Genomic DNA, 25,888 nt, shown 5'->3' with positions numbered 1-25,888 from the left:
GACTTGGCCTCCAAATTGCCCAAATCTCAATCCAATCGAGCATCTGTGGGATGAGCTGAACTAACAAGCCCGATCCATGGAGGCCCCACCTCACAACTTACAGGACTTAAAGGGTGTGTGTGTGTGTGTGTGTGTGTGTGTGTGTGTGTGTGTGTGTGTGTGTGTGTGTGTGTGTGTGTGTGTGTGTGTGTGTGTGTGTGTGTGTGTGTGTGTGTGTGTGTGTGTGTGTGTGTGTGTGTGTGTGTGTGTGTGTTTCTGTTTTATGTAATACAAAAAATTGGTGCAAATCTTTTTTTAGGTTTATTGTTCCTGAAAGTAAGTAATCATTCATTAGCCCTATTCGCACGGGATTAGTATTATCTAGGACCCTCTGTGATTTAGAAATTATTCCCCCACATCTAAATTTTGCGTGGCACATTTGCACGGGATAAGCAAAGCCTGTGTTTTTACACTAATTTACTGACTTATCTCCCGGATATGGGTTAAGACTTGTAAATGTTTTTTTTCGTTATATGTATCGATATCGTTTTTATTTTTTTATAGTAATACAAATAATTTTGTTCAGTTAGAGAACAGAAGCTACAATTAAAAACTGAACTGAGCACAGACCAGCGTCAGGAGTCAGATTTAAGTCATCATGAAGCCGACAATATACGGCACCCATTTAAGCGAACTTGTCATTGTACTGTTCTTTTGTTATGTTTTTTATTAAGAATAGTATTGATATTAATATTAAACACACCATTCAAGCAATTTGCTCCCAAATCCGTGCGGCCGCACAGGAATTCATAACTGTGCGCATTATGAATGCAGCTTTCATTCTTCATGAAAGATAAAGATAGAAATGCACACAGGAAACAAAAACCTTGCAAAAATATTATACAATCTGCCTCATCCTGGTCAAATAACAGAGATGCCGATTCGCACGGGACTACTATTATCACGGGAGCTCAGTGTTTGGCGAAATATGGTAGGTCATTTGGTATGGAAGGGAATTTTTACTTTACAGATTTTGGCCGATTCGCACGGTATTAAGATCACCGACATTCTCTTAAATTATTATAAATCACCAGAGGTGCCCAGATAATATTAATCCTGTGCGAATAGGACTATTGTCACTAACATAAAATGTTTATGTAAAAAGGATTGCTTTGGATCTGTAGACTAAAGCTTGTTGGTAATTAACGCCCACAACACATTAAAATATGCTAGTAATATGTTAATTCATGGTAAGAATATGTTAAAATGTGTTAACAAAATGTCATTTCATGCTAGCAGCATGTTAAAACAGGTTAGAAACATGATAATTCATGTAAGCAACGTGTAAAAACCTGTTAATTCATGCTATCAATGTGTGCTAAAACATGCTATCAACATGTAAACACCGGTTAACAAAATGCTAAATCATCTTAGAAACATGTTAATTCATGCAACCTGGTAAAACATGTTGACAACATGTGAAATGATGCTAGCGACATGCTAATTTATGGTAGGCCTAACAGTGTGTTAAAGCATCCTAGCAACAAACTAATAATGCTAAAACACTTTAGCAACATGCTAAATCAGGCTTTTTTATTTGTGTACATATATTTGCAATTATGATGCAGTTTAGTACATTCACATCAAATAACACACTAAAAGTGTTTTAGTAGTCTACAAAAATAAGTGTACTTTTTTGACTAAAGTATGAAAAAGTTTATGAAAACCTAAGGAGCTAGCATAAATGTTTATGTAAAAAAATTGCTTTGGATCTGTATTTACACTGAAGATTGTTATTTTAACAATACCATTCTTATCTTGGTCGATTATGTGTGATGTTTAAATGTTGCGTCACTGCAAACTCAATTGTTGAGACCTTTGCTCCTTCCTGGCATATATAAAGGAAGACTTGAGGAAGATTATATTCTCCTTTTCATATTTAGCTTAAAACTCTTCTAGCCTTCTAGCAATAGTCAGTTTTAAAAGGAAACTCAAGATCTGAGTAGACACATAGATTTTAAACTTGAGCAGGGAATCAGTTCTTCAGGATGTGGCTGCTGATTTTTTTGCCATGTGTCCTGATTTGGGCCGGTTTAACGTACTGGTACCTGTTCAGGAAGCCACATCCATTTTCGGTGGAGTCAGTGAGGCCTCCGGGACCGTTGGAGCTGGACCAGAGAAAGAGAGACAAAGTGTTGAAGCAAGGTGAATAAACCAGACATTTTAGACTCTAAAAATGCCTTTTTACCTGAGAATGACCTGAGATTTTAAGCTTATATGAAGCGCTTTAAAAGTGGATTCACAAGCTCATTTGCGGTTATCTTCAAATGCAACACATGCCCACTTTTTTGCTGAATACATTCAATAAGATTTTTTGAACCACTTAATTATGACATATTGTACACCTTTATATTATAATTTCATGATTTTTTACTGGTCTACACTGTATCTACACTGTTGTTTTTTGTTGGTTTAACTTAAAAAAGTAAGTAACCTGGTTGCCTTAAAATTTTGAGTTTATTGAAATAAAAAAATTTGAGTTGATACAATGAAGGAAGTTTGTTTAATAAGAAACTCAAAATATTATTGTATCTGAACCACATAAATCATGAAAATAGCAACATTTTCACTGCGTCATCAGAAATAAAACACACAATTACCCAATATGCTTACAAAATCTTTTAATAAAGGTTATCGAATCTCAAAAAATGTTCATTGTATTAACTCAAAATTTTAATTTCAATTTACTCAAAATTTTAAGGCAACCAGGTAAAAAAAATTCTAAATAATTTTTTACAGTGTACTATATAAACATTATTATTCGTCTGAGCCAAATTTTGGACAGTATCTCCTCCTACCTCGAACTTTAAAACTACAAACGTCAGACTCGGGTTACTATATCTTTTCTAACTGATCTGATTTACAATCTGTTACACAATCAAAACTACGAAAAGTCCCAGACGCTTTCATTGAGGGGGTCAAAACTCATATACAATAACTCTAATAAGGCTACAACATACTCTACAAGAAGAGAGAAAAAAGTTCTCGCTCCCAGGGCTGCGAGAACAAAATGACCTAATTTTGTTCTCCTAGGACTGTTTTGGGAGTTCTCGCAGCTTGTTCTCGACACACCGCCTGAGCAGAACTTTTTTCTTGCGGGTGTCCGAGAACTATTGTGTGATTGGTCATACATTTAGAGTGGGCGGGGTTAATGCAGAGAAATGGAGATGATCGGCACCTGCTTTTCTCGTGAAGTATGGAATGTACTGGCCAGAACAAACTTTGTTCTTGCCACCTCGAGAAAACAAATTAATTTATTTGTTCTTACAGAATATGTCCTAAGCTTTAGGCCCTGTCCACACGAACACGGGTATTTTCAAAACCACAGCTTTTTCTACGCGGTTTGGCTGTTCGTCCACACGCAAACGCTGTATCCGGTTACTAAAACCGGACTTTTTTGAAAACTCCGGCCAGGGTGAAGATTTTTAGAAACTCCGGTTACAGCGTTGTCGTGTAGATGGTGAAACCGGAGATTTCGTTTTTTTAAATTGAAGTGCGCGCCGTTCTCTCCTTTGTTTGACGTAAGATTTTCCACATCTCCTTTTGATTTACGTGAGTCGATTCTATGCGGTGGACTCCACTAACAGCGCTTATCACATGTATATCCTACAGATACATGTTCAGTTATTTCATTGTATTGCAGAACAAAGGCGCCAGAATGCAATAATACAAAATAGTAAAGCAAGTGTGTGAAGCTATTACAGTCCACTTCGGCCCTGCACCTGTATACAGTGCCTGTCACTGAGTCCAAAGTAAAGGAACTTGTAGAAGGGTTTCACTTGAGCCCATGGCATCCCTCAGTCAGTGCAATGTGCATCGGTGCAGTGAATGGGACCCATGTGGAAATCAGGCAGCCAATCATAGCGTAGTTTTGCGTTCTCATGTGGACAGATTTTTTTTTAAAACCGTGCTTGTGTGGACGCGATTGTTTTTTAAAACGGAGGAGGAAAAACTCCGGTAATAAAAATACCCGTGTACGTGTGGACTAGGCCTTAGAGTATTTAAACTTCATCCACCATGTAGCTATCACCAGCAAAGACTAGCAATTAGCTCAGGACATGCTATTAACGTGCTAAATCATCTTAGCAAACATACTAAGAATATAATAAAATATTTTACCAACATTCAAGGTAGCAATGTGTTACAACATGTTAGCAAAATGTTAAATCATCAGAAACATGTTAAAGGTGGGGTAAGCTTTATCTAAAACAGTTTTACAAAACTGTTTTAAATGTCAGGTCTATGGTCACCACCTCAAAGAGCATACACAGAGAAGTCCAAATGAAACAATCCCCCATCGTAAGTACACACTGATGGCCTAAGACACGAAACGAGCGGTTTGTGTGAGAAAATGAACAGTATTTATATCGTTTTTACCTCTTGTACAACACTACGTCCGACTGATCCGAGGGCGTGCGTGCGTGTTTCCTGTTGTGACATTCGGAAGTGGATCTCTCACGTGTGTACGTCTCTCATTGTTTACACAGAAATTTGGGAAGTGTTACCTTTCACTGTGAAGATCTAAACATATTTAGACGTACTTTGAAAACGTACTTAGGACTTTGCAATGGAAGAAGGTTTCGATATATTAACAGACAACGTTGAATTTTTTTCACAACCATATTTATTTGAACCAGAATACACTGATCAAGAATGTGATACCACTTCCGGCGCTTTCTAAAGCCTCTCTAATATAAATACTGTTGGTTTTCTCACACAAACCGCTCGTTTCGTGTCTTAGGCCATCAGTGTGTACTTACAATGGGGGATTCTGTAATTTGGACTTCTCTGCGTATGCTCTTTGAGGTGGTGACCATAGACCTGCATTATGTGAGGCACAGACAAGAACAGTTTGACCTAAAATGATCAAAATTGAAACTACTGGGGAAACAAATACTCCTACATCTCGGATGCCCATGAGGTAAGCTAAAACATATCTAAATGTAATTTCAAAGTGAACTATCCCTTTAACAAAATGTTAAATGATAGCATGTTAGCAAAATGCTAATTCATACTAAATTGTATTTAGGCTATATATTTGCAAAAACACATTTGCAATCAGGATGCAGTTTAGTACATTTAATCAAATAACACTACAAGTGTGTTTCAGTAGTCTGTCAACACACCAAAATAAGTGTACTTTTAGTACTTAAGTGTGTTACGATATATAATAATCAATATCTGCAATTAAAGTTTTGAAGACCATGTACACATTAAGTACACTTTTTAAGTGCACTTATTATTAACAAGGGACTAAATGAGGACTGGTGCTGTCAAGCACTTACATAACAAAAAGAAGCACCATAAATGTGATCTATAGAATGTATGCACTAATATTTATTTATTTATTTAGTGAGTGTTTTATTTGTGCCACCGAAGTTTTTGAAATAGCATGAGTTAGTAAATTATATACAATACTTATTACATAGCCTGCAGTAAATGATATCCTGTTTTTACGTAAAAGAAGTATTATCAGATAATACATACTGACACTGGATGTACAGAGACTGTTTAAGATAATCTAATCATGTAACATTGATAATGCTATGATAAAACAATTGACATGCATGTCAACGGCTTTGCCTTATCTTAATTAGATTAGCCAATTGTGATAATGTTTGTAGTTCTCAAACAAACTCTTATTTAAAGTGTTTAGGGCTTACAAAGATAAAACGATTCTGTGATGTCCTGTGGCCATGTTAACTCCTTATCAGGCCTCTTCACCCACTGACTGCACTGCATGCTGGGAGTTAACCCAGATCAGCATTGGACTATTCATTTCCTATATCAGTCACTGTTTCATGCTCTTGGTGGACTACAGGGTTACATTCATAAGATTACATGAACACTGTTGCTTTGAAGGTTTTTGTTTGCTTGTTTGTTTTTTTAAGTATAGTAGCCTATACAAATATTCACTTTCACAAAGTCTGCTGCCTCAGTTTTTATGATGGCAATTTTCATATAGCATACCCCAGAATGTTCTGAAGAGTGATCAAATGAATTGTAATCAATTGCAAAGTTCCTCTTTGCCATAAAAATTAACCTAAAGTTGCGCTATGTAGTATTTTTGCAGTAAAACATCCAAAAACCACTAGGCCAGTGTTATATATTTTGTTTAGTTGAGTACTTACAGTATCCCAAATGTTTCCAACTATTTGTAAAATGTGAGAAAAATGCTATTTTAACCAAGGACCCAGGATGTCTCAGCATAGCATGTGAGGGAGTCGCCTGTCAATGCGTCATATCTGCTTTAAGGTTTCCAGTTTTATCTGGTAGAAGCGCTTTTCTCTTAAGAGTGTGAAAAAGTATCACAGCATTGTCATAACATTATTTTAAACACACTCAAGTGTGTCTAATATGATAAACAGAGCTGCATTACCTCATACTCATGACGGAAAAAGTGGAAATGGCACGGGCGCCCGCCGCCCGGAGACTGTTTGTTTCCCGTCCCGTCATAATAAAAGTCCCGCTGCTCGCGAGGCGTATTTGTATAACAATCGCTCCAGCGGCCATGCTCAACTCCACAACACTCGGTCCTGACTGTAGTACGGGAACAGATCAAAAAGGGCAGATAACTAATGACAAAGTATGTGTGTGCCTTGTTAAAATGCATCAGTGAATTATAGAGTCTGGGATCGTGACGTAAGCAACGCAATGCATTTTCGGACTTTAGGTCACGGAGGCCGCTGTCGGTACTGTGTTGTATAGGAAATTGATGCCTTTAGTTCTAAAAGTAGAACTAATTCAGATAAAAACAGGTATAATGGTGAACGCGTGTTGTGTCATTAACTGTCATAATCGCACTCACGACCGGAGTGGAAACCTAATCGCAAATGGAGTGTGATTGTTTAGCTTTCCCTCCTGGAAACAGCACATTGGATCTCATTCATGGACTTTAGGACACAGACACTACATAGCGAATGTGTAGTAGTGAAGGTAGACGTAAAAACTTGTGTTAGATAGTTAAAAACACATTCTAATTGTGTACGCTTGCTGTGTTATGGACTGCCATTAGCCGCTCTCGTGAACTGCGTGGGGTTAAAAACCCTCAAATGACGTGCAATTTGTCAGTTTACCAGCTTGGAAACAACAGGTGAAGGTGAAAGTAAACCTCAATGAAAATAAACAGCTTATCCAAAATGTGTCTTTATAATTTGTGTTTATTTATTTATTATTCATAACCGATATATTACAGATTTATGATTTCTGAACCGCATATGCGTAACGTTACGCCATAAATAATGTAAACACATCTGGAAATTCTTCATTGCTTCTCTCAGTAGAAGGACTCTTGTACTTGCACCTTTTAAGTCCAGTAAAACTGTTTAGTACTGTAACTTAGGCTAAAGTTGCGTTCACAATTCAAATCATTTCAAAGCTGCATTACAGGCCATACTCTCATATGCTATCCCTTATGATTACGTTACGCTATGGAATTGCGATATGATATATGTTGAATGATATATGACAAATGACCCACAGGCTGAGATCAAGCAATATTATTTTAAATATCAGATACAGACCTTTTCGTTAGGCTATATTAAAAAAAAAAACTGCGAAAGAGAAATCAATGTGTAGTCCTGTGTGTGGTGCGATAGACGGCCGTATGATTTCTGATTGTATGAAATGAGATGAATATGTGCAATGTCCTGGCATTACAACTGAGTGCTCATGTACGCAAGAGATTCAAATATTAGTACATTCATTCCAAGTGAGTGCAAGCAGTTCTTAAATAACGCGAATACAGTCGTTTTTTTCTCTAGTGATTCGTATTTGTTATCATTGTACGCTCATGAGCGTGACCTAAAACATGGCGGCGACTGCCCAGAATGCAACGCGCAGTGACGTTGATTCCCAGACTCTATTAAATGTAAGTTTCAAACATTTTATTTGTGGCATATTAAATAGTGTACTGGCTAGTAGCAAGTAAGCACATTTCAAGCACTGCAAATTAAGGAATCTTTAGAAAAATTTATGTTATAATGTTACATTATAATTGTTGTTTATTATTATCAATAATTTATTTAATTATTTAAACTTAATTTACAATTGAAGATGTCACAGTTCCTGCCTTCCTGAGCAATGGTGCCAACCCTCCTTTTGCGCCACCTAGTGGTAATTTTCCAAACGGGTTTCACATGTAAATAGCCATGTTTACCCCTAGGCCCTAAAGGGATCCTATTATGCCCCTTTTAGCAAGATGTAAAGTTTCTGATAGCATTTTAAAATTTCTTTTTTTCTTTTTGAGGGTGAGGAAAAAAGTTTATGTCCATTTAAATGCAAATGAGCTGCTGCTCCCCGCCTCCTTTCAGGAAGAGGTGGAGCTTCAAGAGCTCATGTTAGCAGATCTGATTACCTCACACAGACACACTGAAAATCAGAAACTGTTCAGCCTTTTATGTTCAAACCAGAGTCAGACAATGATGGAGAGACTCAAGAAGAAGAGACAACATGTAGAATGAGACAGGATGTTTCTGAATGGATAGTTGATGAGTTTAGGAGTTTTTCGTCATCGATTTGCATGTTCTGTCATGATAATCTATAAACTGCTGTTGTGGGAGCCAGAAAATATCTGCTGATGAAGAGAGAACATGGATAGTTTAGTTTAATTATGGTTATAACTCATAGTGTCATCTTGCTTTATGACATGCTATTGCATTTGTGTTCGTACTGTATCGCACTAAATGTGAAAGACGGACGGCAGCACCTAAATGTGCTGGACTACAATGACACTTTTAGGGTTTGTAATGTCCCCAACCCATGAAGAAGGTTGTTATAGTCCCTACCACCCGTTTATTGTAGTCCTTACAAAGCGATTTCTGTAAAAGTACATAATCTCCCTCTCCATGATATTTACTTACTGTGTGTATTTTTAGGATTCACTAAGGTGAAGATTCCAAAGGATCTTGATGCAATTATAATAGGCAGTGGGATTGGAGGAATGACAGCCGCAGCAACAATGGCCAAAGCGGGGAAGAAAGTCCTGGTGTTGGAGCAGCACGACGTGGCAGGAGGATGCTGTCACACTTTCACTGAGAAGGGTTTTGAGTTTGACGTGGGTATGTACCATCCCTTAAAATACAAGTTATTTATATAATAAAAAAAAGTTTTTAGGTTCTGAACCAACACGATTAGCTCCGACCTCAATTACAACATTGTTAGAAATGTAGAGACTTCCGGTTTAACGATCTATGGAGTAGGACGCATTTTTCGGAGCTCCTGCAGTTAGTTTCAAATTAAGCTCATTGGCACCTTCTCGTGTTATTTTTCTTTGTGTGGGATCTATCTAACACTTCTTCTTCGACTATTGTTGAGTAAAATGCCTGCTAAACCCAAGTCTGGCAGTGCTCCTTCCACCGCGCTTCAGCGGCCTGCCGCGCACGTTTCATCCTCGCCCGGTAGTGATTCCTCCTCCCCTTGCGACGGTGCTGTAATGCCCACTGTCCCACCCGACTTCAGGGAGGAGCTGCTTTCATCCCTTCGAAAAGAGATGGCGGCTATTTTCAAAACCGAGCTCCAGGCTGCCCTAAGCGAACATTTTATCTCTATCAAGACGGAGTTACAGGCAGTTAAATCCGAATTGTCCGGTTCTATCACAAACATCCAGTCTAAAGTGAGCGCCCTGGAGAGCACCGTAGTGGAAATGGAATCTTCACTCTCCACCTGCAGTGATGAAATTGCTTCGCTACAGTCTAAAGTGGAACATCTTTCTGCCGGCCTGCTAAGAGTGGACAATAAATGTGAGGATCTCGAGGCCAGATCGCGTCGCAATAATATACGGATCATAGGGGTACCTGAAGACTCAACCAGCTTTTCCATGATCTCGGCTGTCTCCACTCTGCTCAAAGAGGCCTTGCAGCTGGATAAAGAGCCCATTTTGGACCGCGCTCACCGCACCTTGCAGGCCAAACCCAAACCCGGGGAACGTCCACGCCCCATAATCGCCCGACTGCACTATCATACAGACTGTGTGGACATTCTGCGGCGAGCTAGAGCCCAACAAAGAATAAAGTTCGGCGAAATGGTTATACATATCTTCCCTGACCATACCGCGAAGACTGCCCGCGCCCGAGCCGCCTTCAATGACATCCGCCGCCAGCTTCGTGAGATAACGTTACCTGGGTTACGGTACGGCCTTCTGTTCCCGGCTCGCCTTCGTGTTACATATGACGGTACCGAGAGAGAGTTCGAATCACCTGAGGACGCCAGAACATACATTAAGACATTATCCAAGTAAGAGACCTGGTATCTTTTCAGGCAATTTTTCCAATGTGGAAGTGTTACAGACAATTACGATCTGTTTACTTAACACGCCGAGTTATCTGTTATAGCTGATATGTCCATGTGTGCCTTGTTCTTTATTGTTGTAAGTTGCAGGAGACCGTTTTAAGCTTAACTGTTTCCATTAGGCAAAAGCCGGTAGCCTCGTCCTTAGGGATTTTACTCCTTTTGGAGTTAGCACTGGGTTCTCCATCATTTGGGGATGGGGTCGTTGTAAGTGCTTTAGAGAGGGTGGGAGGGGTGTGGCTATGGTTCGGCTTGTTTGGCCACCTAGTGTACGTGTGTGTGGTTATTAATCGTTTTTTTTTTTTTTTTCTTCTTCTTTTTTTTTTCTTCTCTTTCCCTTCTCCTCTTCTCTCTCCCGGGGCGGTGTTCCACATTCATACTCAGCTCTTAGTTAATATTTCATAAATGCCAACTAACACTGGTAATTCAGGATCCACTATTAGTGGTTCACATATTAGGTTTGTGAGTTGGAACATCAAGGGCTTGGGAAGCCCCATTAAAAGATCTAGGGTATTCACTCACTTGAAAAGGCTTAATGCAGACATAGTGTTTCTACAAGAAACTCACATGCGCACCACAGACCAGGTCAGGCTAAAATGCTCGTGGGTCTCTGAGGTGTTTCACTCCAACTTTAACTCTAAAGCCAGAGGAGTTGCTATTTTAATTGGTAAATCGGTTCAATTTTCTGCTACTAAATTGCTTTCTGACGAAAATGGCAGATATTTAATAATTTCGGGCATGCTATCGCACGTCCCTGTATTACTAGTCAATATCTATGCCCCAAATTTTGATAACCCAAATTTTATGAATAAAATATTTGAACGTCTCCCTTCTCTACATGATAACCTCCTTATCTTTGGAGGGGACATGAACTGCGTTATTGATCCTAGTTTAGATCGCTCCTCTCCCAAAAGCTTAACACCATCATTAATGTCCAGGACAATCTCTGACTTCATGGCTAAGAATGGTTGCATTGATCCCTGGAGATTCAACAACCCTACCATCAAGGAGTATTCGTTTTTTTCACATATGCATAAATCCTTCTCTCGGATTGATTATTTTTTTATTGATGCTAAACTTATCTCCAACGTGTCAATGATTAAATATCATCCTATAGTCATCTCTGACCATGCCCCACTCTCTCTTGATATTCAGCTCTCTCCACAGCCCCGATACTCTTCTCCTTGGAGGTTAAACACTCTGCTTCTATCAGATGACAAATTTAACTCTTTTATTGTATCTTCAATTGATGATTTTATCATGATTAATCAAAAAGAGGCCGACCCTATTCCTTGTTCACTGCTATGGGAAACACTTAAAGCATACTTGCGGGGTCAAATAATTTCCTACTCTGCTCATTTAAATAAAACTCGTATAGCCAAACTTCAAGATCTTTTAACAAGATTGGACAAATTAGATCAACAAATAGCCACTTGCCCCTCCCCCAGCTTGCTCAAAGACCGTGTTGATTTACAAACTGAATTCGACCTTATTACGACTACTGAGGCAGAGCGTCTTCTCTTACGTTCGCGTTCCACATATTATGAACATGGCGATAAGGCAAGCCGGCTATTAGCCCATCAGTTGCGTCGCCAGGCTGCCTCACGTTTGATTCTTCAAATCAAGGATCCCTCCGGCACACTACATACTGACCCTAAAACCATTAACTCTGTATTCTCTTCATTCTATTCTTCTCTCTATATGTCAGAGTCCTTATCTGATGCTTCTGAAATGGGTGCTTTCTTAGATGGCCTCGATTTTCCTACAGTTAGCCCACATGTTACCAGAGAACTTGATCTGCCGCTAACAGTTGATGAAATCATCACCGCTATAAACAACATGCAAAATTCTAAAGCCCCTGGCCCTGATGGTTTCCCAGTTGAATTTTTTAAGAGATTTCAATCTAAATTAGCCCCAATATTGCTTTCTGTATATAAAGAATCTCTGCAGGTTGGCTCTCTCCCTCTTACTCTAAGACAGGCCTCCATAAGTCTGCTATTGAAGAAAGACAAAGACCCCGACCTCTGCGGCTCTTATAGACCCCTATCTCTACTAAACGTGGACGCTAAAATCCTTGCTAAGTCTTTGGCCTTGCGCTTGGAAAAATTTCTTCCAGCCATGATCTCAGAAGAGCAAACTGGCTTTATAAAGGGCCGTCAGTTATCTTACAACATCCGTTCCCTTTTAAACATAATATACTCTAAAAATTCCACTACAACCCCTGAATTGGTCATCTCAGTTGATGCTGAAAAAGCATTCGACAGGGTCGAATGGCACTTTCTGCTTGCTGTTCTAAATAAATTTGGGTTGGGTGATATATTCATTTCATGGATACGCCTTCTCTATACATCCCCTCAAGCTAGTATCTCCACCAATGGCGTTCAATCTGCTTATTTTCCTTTATCTCGAGGCACCCGTCAAGGCTGCCCTTTGTCTCCTCTACTCTTTGCGCTGGCCATAGAGCCATTGTCTATCTATCTGAGAACCTCCCCCATTTTTTCTGGAATATCACGTTTTGGAATGGAATTTAAACTTTCTCTTTATGCAGACGATTTGTTGTTATACGTCTCCGACCCCAACCGCTCTATCCCATTAATTTTGTCCTTTATTCATAAATTTGGCTCATTTTCAGGTTACAAAGTTAATATCTCTAAAAGCGAATGTTACCCTGTTAACGCTCTGGCCCGTCTTCTGACTCAGCCTGACATCCCCTTCAAATTGAGCCCCTTAGGTTTTAAGTATTTAGGAGTTAATGTAACCAGAAAGCTAACCTCCCTTTTCTCTGCCAATTTCTCCCCTTTAATGTCTAAAATTAAGTCTGACCTTCAAAGATGGAGGAGCTTGCCGTTATCGCTTATGGGTAGGATCAACGCAGTTAAAATGAACATCTTACCCAAGTTCTTGTTTCTATTCCAATGTCTCCCTCTATTCCTACCTAAGCGCTTTTTTAAAACTGTTGACCAGGATATATCCAGCTTTTTATGGTGTGGAAAGGCATCCAGAATAAGTAAATCAATTCTTCAGAGATGCAAGTTTAATGCTGGACTCTCTCTCCCAAATTTCCAAATGTACTACTGGGCAGCACATATTCATAAAATCTCATTATGGTCCAATTCTACACAACCTCCGTGGTGTAAGTTAGAGATACTTTCTTGCAGCTCATCCTCTCTTCCTGCTTTGCTCACCTCCTCTATCCCTACTAATTTCTCTGGCTTTACAGATAACCCAGTAGTAATTTCCACTCTAAAAATTTGGTACCAACTTAGAAGGTATCTTAAATGCACTTCTCCATCTATTTCAGCTCCTTTACTAAAAAACCATTTGTTTCAACCTGCACAATCTGATCCCACGTTTTCTATATGGTATGACAAAGGCCTGAAAACTTTCAAAGATTTTTATAGAGATGGTACTTTTCGTAGCTTTGCAGACTTGTCTAATGAATTCCGACTCCCGCCATCTCACCTTTTCCGCTATTTCCAAATCAGACACTGCGCCAAATCCTTGTTCCCAGCCTTTCCCTCTTCTCCCTCACTCCAATTGTACGAAGAGTTTCTCTCTCCGGACCCCCCTCAGAAGTCTTTCATTTCAGAAATCTATAACAAACTTCTGAATCATGACACCTCATCCACCATTAAAGTTAAGGCTGCCTGGGAGGGGGAACTTGGGTTGGAGTTTTCTGACACTTGGTGGGACGTTGCCCTCAACAAAATCCACTCTAGTTCAACCTGTGCCCGTCTAACTTTGATACAATTCAAAGTACTGTATAGGATTCATTTCTCCAAAGCACGCCTGTCACTAATTTTTCACACTGTTACCGACAGCTGTGACAAATGCCATACCTCTCCCTGCAATCTAACTCACATGTTTTATTCCTGCCCATTAGTTTTATCCTTCTGGCAGAAGTACTTTGACATTATCTCTAAAATATTTGCGACCACTGTAAATATCTCTCCCCATATTGCCATTTTCGGATGCCCAGAGGATTATAATAGATTCACATCCAAACAATTGGATATCTTTGCCTTCACATCTTTATTGGCGAGACGACATCTCCTTCTCCACTGGAAATCTGCAAAAGCCCCTTCCAGCGCTCAATGGCTAAGGGATATTATGTTTTTTTTTAAATTAGAAAAGATTAAATATTCTTTGAGAGGTGATTCTAACAAATTTTATAGTAAATGGCAGCCCTTCTTAACTTTCTTTAAATCTCTTCCTTCTTTACCCACCGATTGATGGAACACCCCCCCCCCCCTGCTTTTATTAATAATTATTTTTATTGTTTTTATTGTTTTTTTTTTCTTTCTTTTTTTTCCTTTATTTTATTTTATTCTATGCTTGTGAATTTATGATTGCCAGAATGTTTTGTACTTTGCACTCTGTTTGCTTTGTCTTCTGGTTTATTTACTTTTTGAATGTTAAAAAGAAAAAAAAGAAAAAGAGAAGACAGCTAAGTATGGCTTTATTTTTAGTGTCATTTCTACCTCATTGTTATGTATTTTCATTGTGCCATATTTTTCTTCCCTTTTCAATAAAAATATATCAAAGAAAAAAAAAAAAAGAAATGTAGAGAAGTAAAAAAAAAGACATAAAAAAGATTATATACTCGTTATTGTGATATTTATGATAAATTATTTATTTTCAAAAAAAGGAGTCAAATCTGTATCTCCCCAATGTGAAAATGCCTAACTTTACAGCAGAATTTTTTTTATAATTTTGCCTAATTTTGCCTAATTTTGAAACAAACTTCTGTATTATGTAAAACAGGTTGCATAACTTCCGGTCCAGATCTTTTATTTGTGTTTTGTTAAATATAAAGCTGTTTTAGATGCCTTCAGAGAGGCTACCAAAGATGAGCATAACGGATGTCCATCGCATGCGGAATGATAATTAAAAAAAAAAAAAAAAAAATCTTCTAACTAACATTTTGACATTCAAATTTAGTAAAATTTTGATTAAAGATTAAAAGGCACATAAAAAAGATTATGATGTGCACCAATTGACAAATATTTTTTAATTAATACTGTATAATTCCATAAAAAAAATATTTGGCCATTTTGATTTCATGGTAACAACGACTTCTCAGACTCTTGGGTCATTTTTGAGATTAATGGGCATGGGTATTTCCTAAACAGGAATATGGAAATTACACATTTATGTTACTGAAGCTGAAATCACACTGACTGAATTGTACTTCCTGGAGGGATTTGTACATCCATGATTGTGTTAGACAAGCAAAAGCAATGTGAATAATGTCATGAGATGTTTCAAAACATATCTGCTGAAGGTATTTTTATTTTTCATGTAAAAGGACTTCACTACTTCGGTCAGCTGCATGAAAATGGTCTGCTTAAGATCGCTTTCGACCAAATCACTGAGGGTCAGCTGGAGTTTGTGGAGCTAAAGCAGCATTTCGACAGTATTGTGATTGAAGACCGAGCGGAACGGAGAGACTACGCCATCTTGAGTGGCCGGACTGAGATGGAGCAGAACCTGAAGAAGCAGTTTCCCGATGATGTCAAAGCTGTGGAGGAGTTCTTTAAGATCATGAAGGTAGAGCGTCCATCATCTCATGTTTCTAAAGGCAAGCTCACACTACAGGACAGTAAGACTACCAGATTCATGTGCTTAAAATGTCCCAACGAACAGTGAAGAAAATAAAGCATTTTCTCACTTAAAGGGATAGTTCACCCAAACATGAAAATTCTATCATCTAAATCTGTATACATTTCTTTGTTTCGCTGTACACAAAGGATGATACACTATATCGGCAAAAGTTTTGGGATGCCTGCCTTTACATGCACATGATCTTTAATGACATCCCATTCTTAATCTGTAGGGTTTAATATGGAGTCGGCCCAACCTTTGCCGCTATAACATCTTCTGCTCTTCTGGGAAGACTTTCCACAAGGTTTAGGAGTGTTTATACATTTTTGACCATTCTTTTAGAAGTGCATATGTGAGGCTACAGACCTCCAAACTTCTGTGGCCTTCAGATGAGCTCAAGAACAGTGTGTAGAGAGCTTCATGGAATGGGTTTCCATGGCCGAGCAGCTCATCCCAGCCTTACATCACCAAGAGCAATGCAAAGCGTGGGATTCAGTGGAGTAAAGCAGCCGCCAAAGCTCAGGCACTGATGTTGGATGAGAAGGCCTGGCTCTCAGTCTCCGCTCTTCATCCCAAAGGTGTCCTGGTTGAGGTCCTCCTCACCAAACTCGCTCATCCATGTCTTCATGGACGCAGTCATGTTGGAGCAGGAAGGGGCCGTCCCCAAACTGTTCCCACAAAGTTGGGAGCATGAAATTGTCCAAAATGTCTTGGTATGCTGAAGCATTAAGAGTTCCTTTCACTGGAACTAAGGGGCCAAGCCCAACCCCTGAAAAACAACCCCACACCATAATCTAAACTTTACACTTGGCACAATGCAGTCAGGGAAGTACCATTCTCCTGGCAGCCGCCAAACCCAGAGCCGTCCACTGGATTGCCAAACAGAGAAGCGTGATTGGTCGCTCAGAGAACACGTCTCACTGCTCTAGAGTCCAGTGGCGATGTGCTTTAATCCACTGCATCCACTTGGAGCTTGGAGCTGCTCGGCCATGGAAACCCATTCCATTGAGCTCATCTGAAGGCCACAGAAGTTTGGAGGTCTGGAGCTGTTGACTGCAGAAAGTTGCCGACTTCTGTGCACTGTGACCCTCAGCATGCGCTGACCCCGCTCTGTGTTTTTATATAGCCTACCACTTCATGACTGAGTTGCTGTTGTTCCCAGTTGCTTCCACTTTGTTATAATCCCACTAACAGTTGAGCGTGGAATATTTAGTAGTGAGGAAATGTCAGGAATGGACTTATTGCACAGGCGTCAACCGATCACGGCCCCACGCTTGAGTTCACTGAGCTCCTGAGAGCGACCCATTCTTTCACTAATGTGTGTAGAAGCGTCTGCAGGCCTAGTGCTTGATTTATACACCTGTGGCCATGAAGTGATTGAACACCAGGAGGTGAATTCCAGGAGGGGTGTCCCAATATTTTGGCAACATAGTGTATTTGGAAAAATGTTTGTAACCAAGCAGATCCCCCCGGCCAAAAATTCAGCCAAAAGTCCTGTAGTGTGAGCCAAGCTGGAGTTTACATCGCAGTGAGTGAATCGGATGAAGTGCCAATCATACTATGTGTTTACTTGCCAGTTTGGCAATAATTATGTCACCTAATTAATATTCCTGATGATGAGGTTTATTATGCGTCATGCATTTAATACTAAGTTGGTTATTTTTCTTTGTTCTTATCTGAACATTGTCTATAGTGATCAGTAGTTCCACATTTCCCCTGTCATAAAATGAAATACATTTTAAAAAGATAAACGAAATAAAATAAAATGACTCACCTCATGGCTTTTCTGCTTCCAAATATTCTCATCATTCTCATTATTCCTGTCTTCTGGTCTGTATTGTCCACAGGTCACAGCCCGGCAGGTTCCTTTGTTAGCCATCCTAAAGCTGATTCCTCAGTGGCTGGCTCTCTTTCTGCTCAAAAGTGGCATCGCTGACTTCTTCTCATCCATCTTTCGTCTCTCAGAATCCAATGCCACAGAGGTGAACAACAGACTGTCAAGCAACAAGGACTTGCACTTGGTCTTCTCATATTTCTTCTATGGTGAGGACATTTTGTACATTAATTATTGTTGTGCACTAAACACAACGATATGCAATGTTATTGTGCAAGCAATAATAGTGCTCTAGCCTTTGTATTAGGTTTTAAGTCAGTGTAAGTGGATTCAATACAATTCACCAAGAATCACGCTATGAACAACAAGCTTTTTAAAAACATTTCACAATTTTAATAACATATTAAACAAAAAGAAGTGTGGAAAAGCACCTTTTCTTTGTGCGTTCCTGAAGCTTAAACAGAAAAGCCAAGACAATGAGAAAAAAGTCAAAATAGCCTTTAACCATGAAACATGCAAGTCAAAATTACCTGCAAACATCACAATTGTAATATAAATTTAATACGCATATTCCACAACACATCAGAGCAGGGCCAGCCTGCCTTTATGCCTGAGGGGGCCCTGAGTAGAATTTTATTTTGGGGCCCCTCGTGCCGCCAATATGATTGACTATTGTCAATGCTTGATTATTCACACACTGCAAATCTATAAAGCCTTACATGATACATATTACAACAAAATATGTAATACAAATGAGAGACAATTAAAGGGATAGTTCACACAAAGATGAAAATTAGCCCATGTCATCCTCAACTCGCCCTCAAGTCATCCTAGGTGTATATATGATAAGTTATAAGAAGTTATATTAAAAATGTCTCCAATGGTTGGAGTTAAAAATCTTCATTTGTGTTCTACTGAAGAAGCAAAGACACCTACATGTTGGATGCTCTAGGGGTAAGCAGATAAACATAAAATATTCAATTTTGGGTGAACTATCCCTTTAATAAAGGCCTTCTGAAGTGAAGTGGCGCATTTGTGTAAGGAAAATATCCATATTTAAAACTGTATAGACTAAAATAAATAGCTTCCGGCGGTCAGCAGTATGCAAATATTGTCCTATCCTAACAAACCATCCATCAGTGGAAAGCTTATTTATTAATAAATAAATAAATGGTTTTGTGGTCCAGGGTCACATACAGTAGGCGAAAAATTACTCATGAGTATGTGATCTTGGACGCAGCCCTAGAGAAGTGATTCTTGGATCTCTGCTCCAGGTGTGCCTCCTAAAGATTCCAGCTGTATGATCAACGCTCTGATGCTGCATCACTTCAAGCGAGGTGCATACTACCCTAAAGGGGGCGCTAGTGAGATCCCATTCCACGTCACTAAAGTCATCGAGAAATATGGGGGCCGTGTGCTGGTCCGCGCCCCTGTCAGCCGAATCCTGGTGGATCAGAAGGGATCTGCATATGGTGAGTACATATAAATAAAGCCAGTTTCTTCTAATTTAGCATTTAAGTGTGTATTTATTGTGGTTTGATTGACAGGAGTGACAGTGAGGAAAGGTGACGAGCATGTGGAAGTGCGGGCTCCTGTTATCATTTCCAACTGTGGGATTTTTAACACCTTCCAGAAGCTCTTGCCTCCGGAAATACAAGTCAAACCAGGTGAATATATTCTGCACTCTAAAAAATGCTGGGTTAAAAACAAGCCAAGTTGGTTTGAAAATGGAAAACCCCAGAAATTGGGTTGTTTGGGCCCAGTGAATCGACCCATTCAAACAACCCAATTTATGGGTTTGTCCATTTTCAACCCAACTTGGGTTGTTTTTAACCCAGCATTTTTAGCATGTGTGTGTGCTTCAATGTAACATCTCCTAATGTAAACCTGCTCTTAGAGGCCTGGTGTGCTGTTTTCTTATATTTCAGAGATTCAGAGTCGTGTGGATATGTTGAGGCCCGGTAAAGCCTCGTTCCTCCTGTTCTCAGGTTTTGATGCGACCGAGGAAGAGTTAGACATCGCATCCACCACCACCTGGCTCTTCAAATCCAATGACATGGATGGCATGTGAGTATCAAAAAAAGATAATTTACAACTACTTTATACTGTTGAATTTAAAATATAGAATTTATTTTTTTAAGTCAAAAGGCAAGAACATTTATCATAATATAAAAACTAAGGGTTAGTTCACCCCTCATCTCGTTTTTAAATCCGTAAGACTTTCATTCATCTTCAGAACACGAAGAAAAAAACATTTTTATTATTAAATCTGAGAGCTTTATGTCCCTCCATTGATAATCTATGCAACTACTACCACTTTGACTTTGGTTGGGTTGGGCGATTAATCGAAACCAAAATTCATAACCTCTAACCGGCATAATTATCTTCTTAATCTTTTTAATCCTGTTAATACTTTCCCCTTAAAAACACACTACCGTGTGTAATCACGTGACTCCGCCCCTTGCGTCATATTTGCTCATTCTCTTTAATGTATTCCCTGTTTTGTCAACAACATTATGTTTTAAGGAGATAAAAATGTACTTAACATCCTTGATTGGTATGGCAAAAAAATGATATCACATTATTTTGGCAGTTAACAGACAGCGGCCTCACAAAAGTTTGTAAATGGACTGCATTTAAGGCTTGCCAGTTTGGACATTTCAAGCGATTTTATACCATTGGATGTGTATCATTATATTGAGCAGCTGCGCTGATGAATAGTGACACACGAACACTCCTACAGACAGTAGCTCGCACATCACGTGACGATCGCGCGTGCAGATGAGCACAGAAACTCTGTCCTGTGATATATCACTAAAGTGGCTTAGAAACTCAAGAGTTAAAACATATATATTTTCTCTTTCATTAATGCATTCAAATAACTCGGCCTACGCTCACAGTGCAAATGTATTAAACAAAGAAATATCCTGACTTTAATAGTCAAGCATATTTACAGAGGTGCATATCCCCCCCCCCCCAAATAAATAACATTATAATGTTATTATAATAATAATAACATTCGTTCATTAATTGTAATCAAGGTAAAGTGTTCAATTATTTTAGATCAGCTTCAAAAAGTTCCTAAAGTGATCGTAACTCTAATCCATTTGAATTGAGCATTTTAGTTTCATTTTAGAATCTTCTGAAGAGTCACGATCACTTTATATGATGAACTGGTTGAATTAAGGCTTTTATTCACACACATTGATCAGCGAACATAAACAGAAGCTCAGCCGAACCTGCTTGACACGAGAGAACAAACCTCTTGTAGAAGCTCAAACGTGCTGCCGCTGCGTAACAGAACATGAATGTGTGCACACGAATGTCAAAAAAAATAATGATATTGTTACAAAGTACACTTTTTAAAAGTGTTAAAATGGTGGACTTTTGTCATTAATATTATATTATCTACAAGTACAGTTTTATAAATATACTTTTATTTAAGATTTGAGGTACACTTAAAGTGCACATGTTCAAAAGCAAAGGAAGCCTAGATTGGCGAACTACACGAATAACTTGCCGCTGCGCAAATTAATCAACTTTATTTATATAGCACACAATGCCGATTGTTTCAAAGCAGCTTCACAGTGTTAAACAATATTGCACCAAATTTTGAATTAGCTGAGCTGTACAGTCTTTCTGGATAAAATAGTGATGTTATCAGCTTATTTTAATTTATCATAGCGACAATGTTGGCAGATCAGTATTATAGTTTATAGAATTAAATAATAAAACCTAATAAATTAATTTTATTTGTATATTTAGTTGAATAACTTAGAGAATTTTAGTATCCCCAACTGAGTAAGCCAAGCCAAAGGTGACTTTAATGTATTTAATGTATAAAAATTAAACACTAGGCGGCGCTGTTGACTAACTCTTTCTCGGACACACCACATCTTTCTGGGCCTCTGTCCGGACAAGGTTTCTGCTCTCGGTCCAAGACGCAATTCTTATCTTCCTGCCTGTGGGAAAACATATTTCCTGTCCTTTCCAAACGTTCCTGTACTGTCACGTTGTTTCCTGTAAGAGCTGTATGTTTATTAGCATTATAATGTGAGGCTGCAGTAAACTGAGAGAACTTTCACCTGTAGGATGGATGAGTTCTTCGGTATGAGTAAAGATGAGGCACCAGAGAACATTCCCATGATGCTCCTCACTTTCCCCTCAGCCAAAGACCCCACATCACAGATCCGTCACCCAGGTAACATCTTAACAGGCCATCAACCTGCCAATCCATCTCTCAATATAACGCGGTTCACTGTACTGGTCAAAGGTTCGGGGATTTTTTTATGCTTTTGAAAGAATCTCTTCTGAACACCAAGGCTGCTTTTATTTACAAAAATGACAGTAAAAAATGAAATATTATTGCAATTTAAAATATCAGTTTTCTGTAATATATGTTAAAATGTATTTAATTTCTGTGCTCAAAGCTTTATCACTCCAGTCTTTAGTGTCACATGATCCTTAACAAATCATTGTGTGATGGTTTTGAATAACATAATATGATGATTTGAAGCTGAAGAAACATTTATGATCAATGTTGAAAACAGTTGTGCTGTCTTATGGAATTTGTGGATTATTTGATGGATATAAACTACAAAAGAACAGCATTTTTTGAAATGGAAATTGCTTGTAAGTGTCTCTTCTGATTATTTAATGCATCCTCACTCAATAAATGTATTCATTCCATACTTAATTAAAGGTGTTGAGTTGTATACTTAAAACAATAAGTATACAACTTTTCTAATCTTTAATTTTGATTAGAAAATGTTATCAAAAATCTTTCTATCTTATTTAATTGCCATTCTCAAGTAAATGTACCGTATCTTGATTTAGAAATGTTTAGATATTTTACTGAAAAATGAGACAAAAATAATTGCTTAGAAAATACTTTTCTATTTCAAATGTACAATTTTTTCAGGATTCTTTAATGAGCAGAAAGTTCAAAAGAACAGCATTTATTGAAATAGAAGTCTTTTGTAAAGTTATCAATGTCTTACCTCTCTTTTGATCAATTTATTTTGTTTTGTTAATCAAAGGCATCCTTGCTGTAAAAAAAGTATACATTTTTTTTCTTTCTTTAAAAAAATCATACTGACCCAAAACTTTTGAACGGTATTGTATAGGTATGATTTTATTTGCTGGTATGGGTCTGAAAAAAATAAAAATAAAACCTAATTATTTAGACAATTAATGTTCAGTGAGAATGTTACTTTTCAAGATACTTTAAAGCTGGTCAGTTTGCATCTATAAAGGATGTGTTTGTCGTTATTCTGTTGTGCTGTTAATAATGTGATATTTTAACCACATACACATTTTCCAGGGAAGTCATGTATGACCATCCTGACCATGGTCAATTATGAATGGTTTGAAGAGTGGGAAGACACCAGAGTGAGGAAAAGAGGCGACGACTATTTCAACTATAAGATGAGATTTGCCAACCATCTCTTTGCCTGGGCCTGCAAACACTTCCCAAAACTCAGAGAAAAGGTGCTTTGTTGCAGTTCAAAATCTGTTATTTTAATGTGTAATCGTTTCAACGTTAAACAGTCTCAATGCAATTTGCAACTGTTTGGATACATTAATTGACAGAAAATGAATCATTGTTATAATAGTTAGTCATATTGTTTAAAAAGCTGGTTTTCTTGGTGTTTCATTTTTTATAAAAATAACGCTCAATAATAATGCTCATCTTTTGACTCAAAAAGTTCGGTCTGCTCATCTAAATGTAGTAAGTACTGATTATTTGACAGATATATATATATATATCTGTCAAATAATCAGTACTTACTACATTTGGATGAGCAGACCGAACTTTTTGAGTCAAAAGATGAGCATTATTATTGAGCGTTCAAAATTATCAAACTCTCATTACTCTCAAAATTAAACAAATCTCTCTCTCTCTCTCTCTCTCTCTCTCTCTCTCTCTCTCTCTCTCTCTCTCTCTCTCTCTCTCTCTCTCTCTCTCTCTCAGCTGGTGTATCAGGAAGCAGCAACTCCTCTCACAAACACACACTACCTCAGCTGTAACCGAGGGGCCATTTACTCCGCTGATCACAACCTGGACCGCTTCTATTCAGAGGCCATGGCTCGAATTCGATGCGATACTCCCGTCAAAAACCTTTATTTGTCAGGTACAGTACTCACACTGGGGTCTGCAAAGGGTTATAGAGGGGCTGCAAAAACTTGTGTAACACTTTACAATAACATGAATAAACATGAATCAACAATAAAACATACTCCTAAAGCATGTTCATTTGGTTACACTTTAGATTAGTGCCCAATTCTCAATATTAACTATGACATTTGCCTCAATAAACTACTAATTAGTGATTATAAATAGTTAGTAAGGTAGTTGTTAAAGGGGGGGTGAAATGCTGTTTCATGCGTACTGAGGTGTTTACACTGTTAAAGACTTGGATTCCCATCCTAAACATAGACAAAGTTTCAAAAACTAATGTTGGACGTTTGATGGAGTATTTCTGTGTTAAAAATATTCCTTCCGGTTTCTCACAAGTTTCGTAGAGTTTTTTTCGAGTATGGGTCGACTTGACGTCGATAGAGCGGAAGGTCCTTGTATGGGCCGTACGGGCTCTTCTCCCGGTAGGGTGCGCGCGCGTGACTAGAGCGAGAGAGGAAATGGACGGCCGTAAACACTCCGCACCGCGCTCCACTTTATTCCTATGGGTGACGTCGAGCGACTTCAACGCTTCAGCACAGCATTCTGGGAAGGCAGCGCTGCATTTGAACCGATTTGAACGCAGAAATGACGGGAAGCTTCACAACATCGCTTCAGTCGCGTCGCAAAAGTGGATCTCCACCGTTCACTGCTGTCAGGACTTCACCAAATCATACCAAAGAAGTGTGTTTTTGACGGCGCGGTCCCAGCGATAAAGATTTGGTCCTTCGGTCACCGCTCTACAGTCATTTGAAAGAGATTGCTTTAAGTTTTGGTTCTGGGTGATTAAGGGATGTAGAATATGATCATGTAGAATAAGACATTAATATGTGCTTTAAAAGTACTGATAAACAGCCAATATCCTAATAATATAGATGTTAATAAACAACTAGTTGATAGTGAATATGTATTTCCCATACTAAAGTGTTACCAAATGCATTATTTATATTATTTGTCTGCCACTACAGTCCATTGAAAGATCAAACATTATAACATGTTTGGGGTTTTTCTGTGGATTTCAGGTCAGGACATGTTTAGCTGTGGTGTCGCTGGTGCATTGCATGGTGGTCTCCTCTGTGCTTCCGTCGTGCTAAACTACCCTGTGTACATTGACCTCTTTCTTATCAAGAAAAAGCTCAAGTGGAAGAAAGCAAAGGAGACGGCCAAACTGGCTAAGCAGAAGACGCAGTGATGAAGCTGCGCTGCCTCTGCAGTGTGGAGGGAGAACTGCACAGGCGATGTTAATACAATTAATTAATTCTATTTAATTCTATTAATTCAGTGTTTTTTTGTGTAGTTAATTAAGAGAAGGTATGCCGCCATCTTACTCTGACAAATGTGTCTTGAACGCACCTGATGTCATAAACACGACTTCCCAACTCGTAAATACAAACTTCCCAGAAGGACTTGAACGCACAATAAGCACTGAAATAAAAAGAAATACTTATTTATACAGAAGCAGAGGAAATATTTATAAACATTGAAGATCAGCCCTTAATTGAGGTTAGTTAAACCTATTATCAGTTCAACATTTTAATATACAAGACATTAAATAATCTATAAAATCGCAATCAATTCAGAGAAAATCTATTTTGAAAAAAACTATTTTGGACCTAAAAGGCTACAATATATAAAGTAAGTTTGCATCACACTGGTTCCGCTTTTAAATATTGCAGGCAAAGAAGCTCTGTAACTAACAAAAATGTACTATTTTTTTAATGTTCCTCATGATAGACTTCACCAATTAACAAAACCTTGATGTAATTTTAAGGCTAAATACATTGACCAGAAGGAAAGGCTAGAAATGACCGAGTTCAGTGGCACCACAACTCTTTCAGTCTTTATTTAAATAATTTTCCCTAAAAGTTTGAGTTTAAATATTAAGCAAGAGCCTTAAAGAGTTCATTCATTCAATGTGATGATGTTTAATGTCCTCTGCGGTCCCA

General features: G+C 38.4%; 1 protein-coding gene across 1 annotated transcript; it reads left to right on the top strand.

The window, feature by feature from the left end:
- The first annotated feature begins 1,911 nt into the window (after positions 1 to 1,911).
- On the top strand, positions 1,912 to 25,134 carry si:ch1073-13h15.3 (inactive all-trans-retinol 13,14-reductase). The gene is made up of 11 exons (XM_067429942.1): positions 1,912 to 2,184; positions 8,916 to 9,098; positions 15,635 to 15,876; positions 17,778 to 17,973; positions 19,039 to 19,236; positions 19,312 to 19,431; positions 19,693 to 19,831; positions 21,856 to 21,965; positions 23,088 to 23,254; positions 23,739 to 23,898; positions 24,965 to 25,134. Exons 1-11 carry the CDS (start codon positions 2,028 to 2,030, stop codon positions 25,132 to 25,134), a joined length of 1,842 nt encoding a protein of 613 aa, XP_067286043.1. The 5' UTR covers positions 1,912 to 2,027.
- The last annotated feature ends 754 nt before the right edge of the window (positions 25,135 to 25,888 follow it).

The sequence above is a fragment of the Pseudorasbora parva genome, chromosome 21 (genome assembly GCF_024679245.1).
Source record: "Pseudorasbora parva isolate DD20220531a chromosome 21, ASM2467924v1, whole genome shotgun sequence".
Taxonomy (NCBI): Eukaryota; Metazoa; Chordata; class Actinopteri; order Cypriniformes; family Gobionidae; genus Pseudorasbora; species Pseudorasbora parva.
Note: the sequence above shows the minus strand (reverse complement) of the source record. Positions and strands in the feature narration are given on the sequence as shown.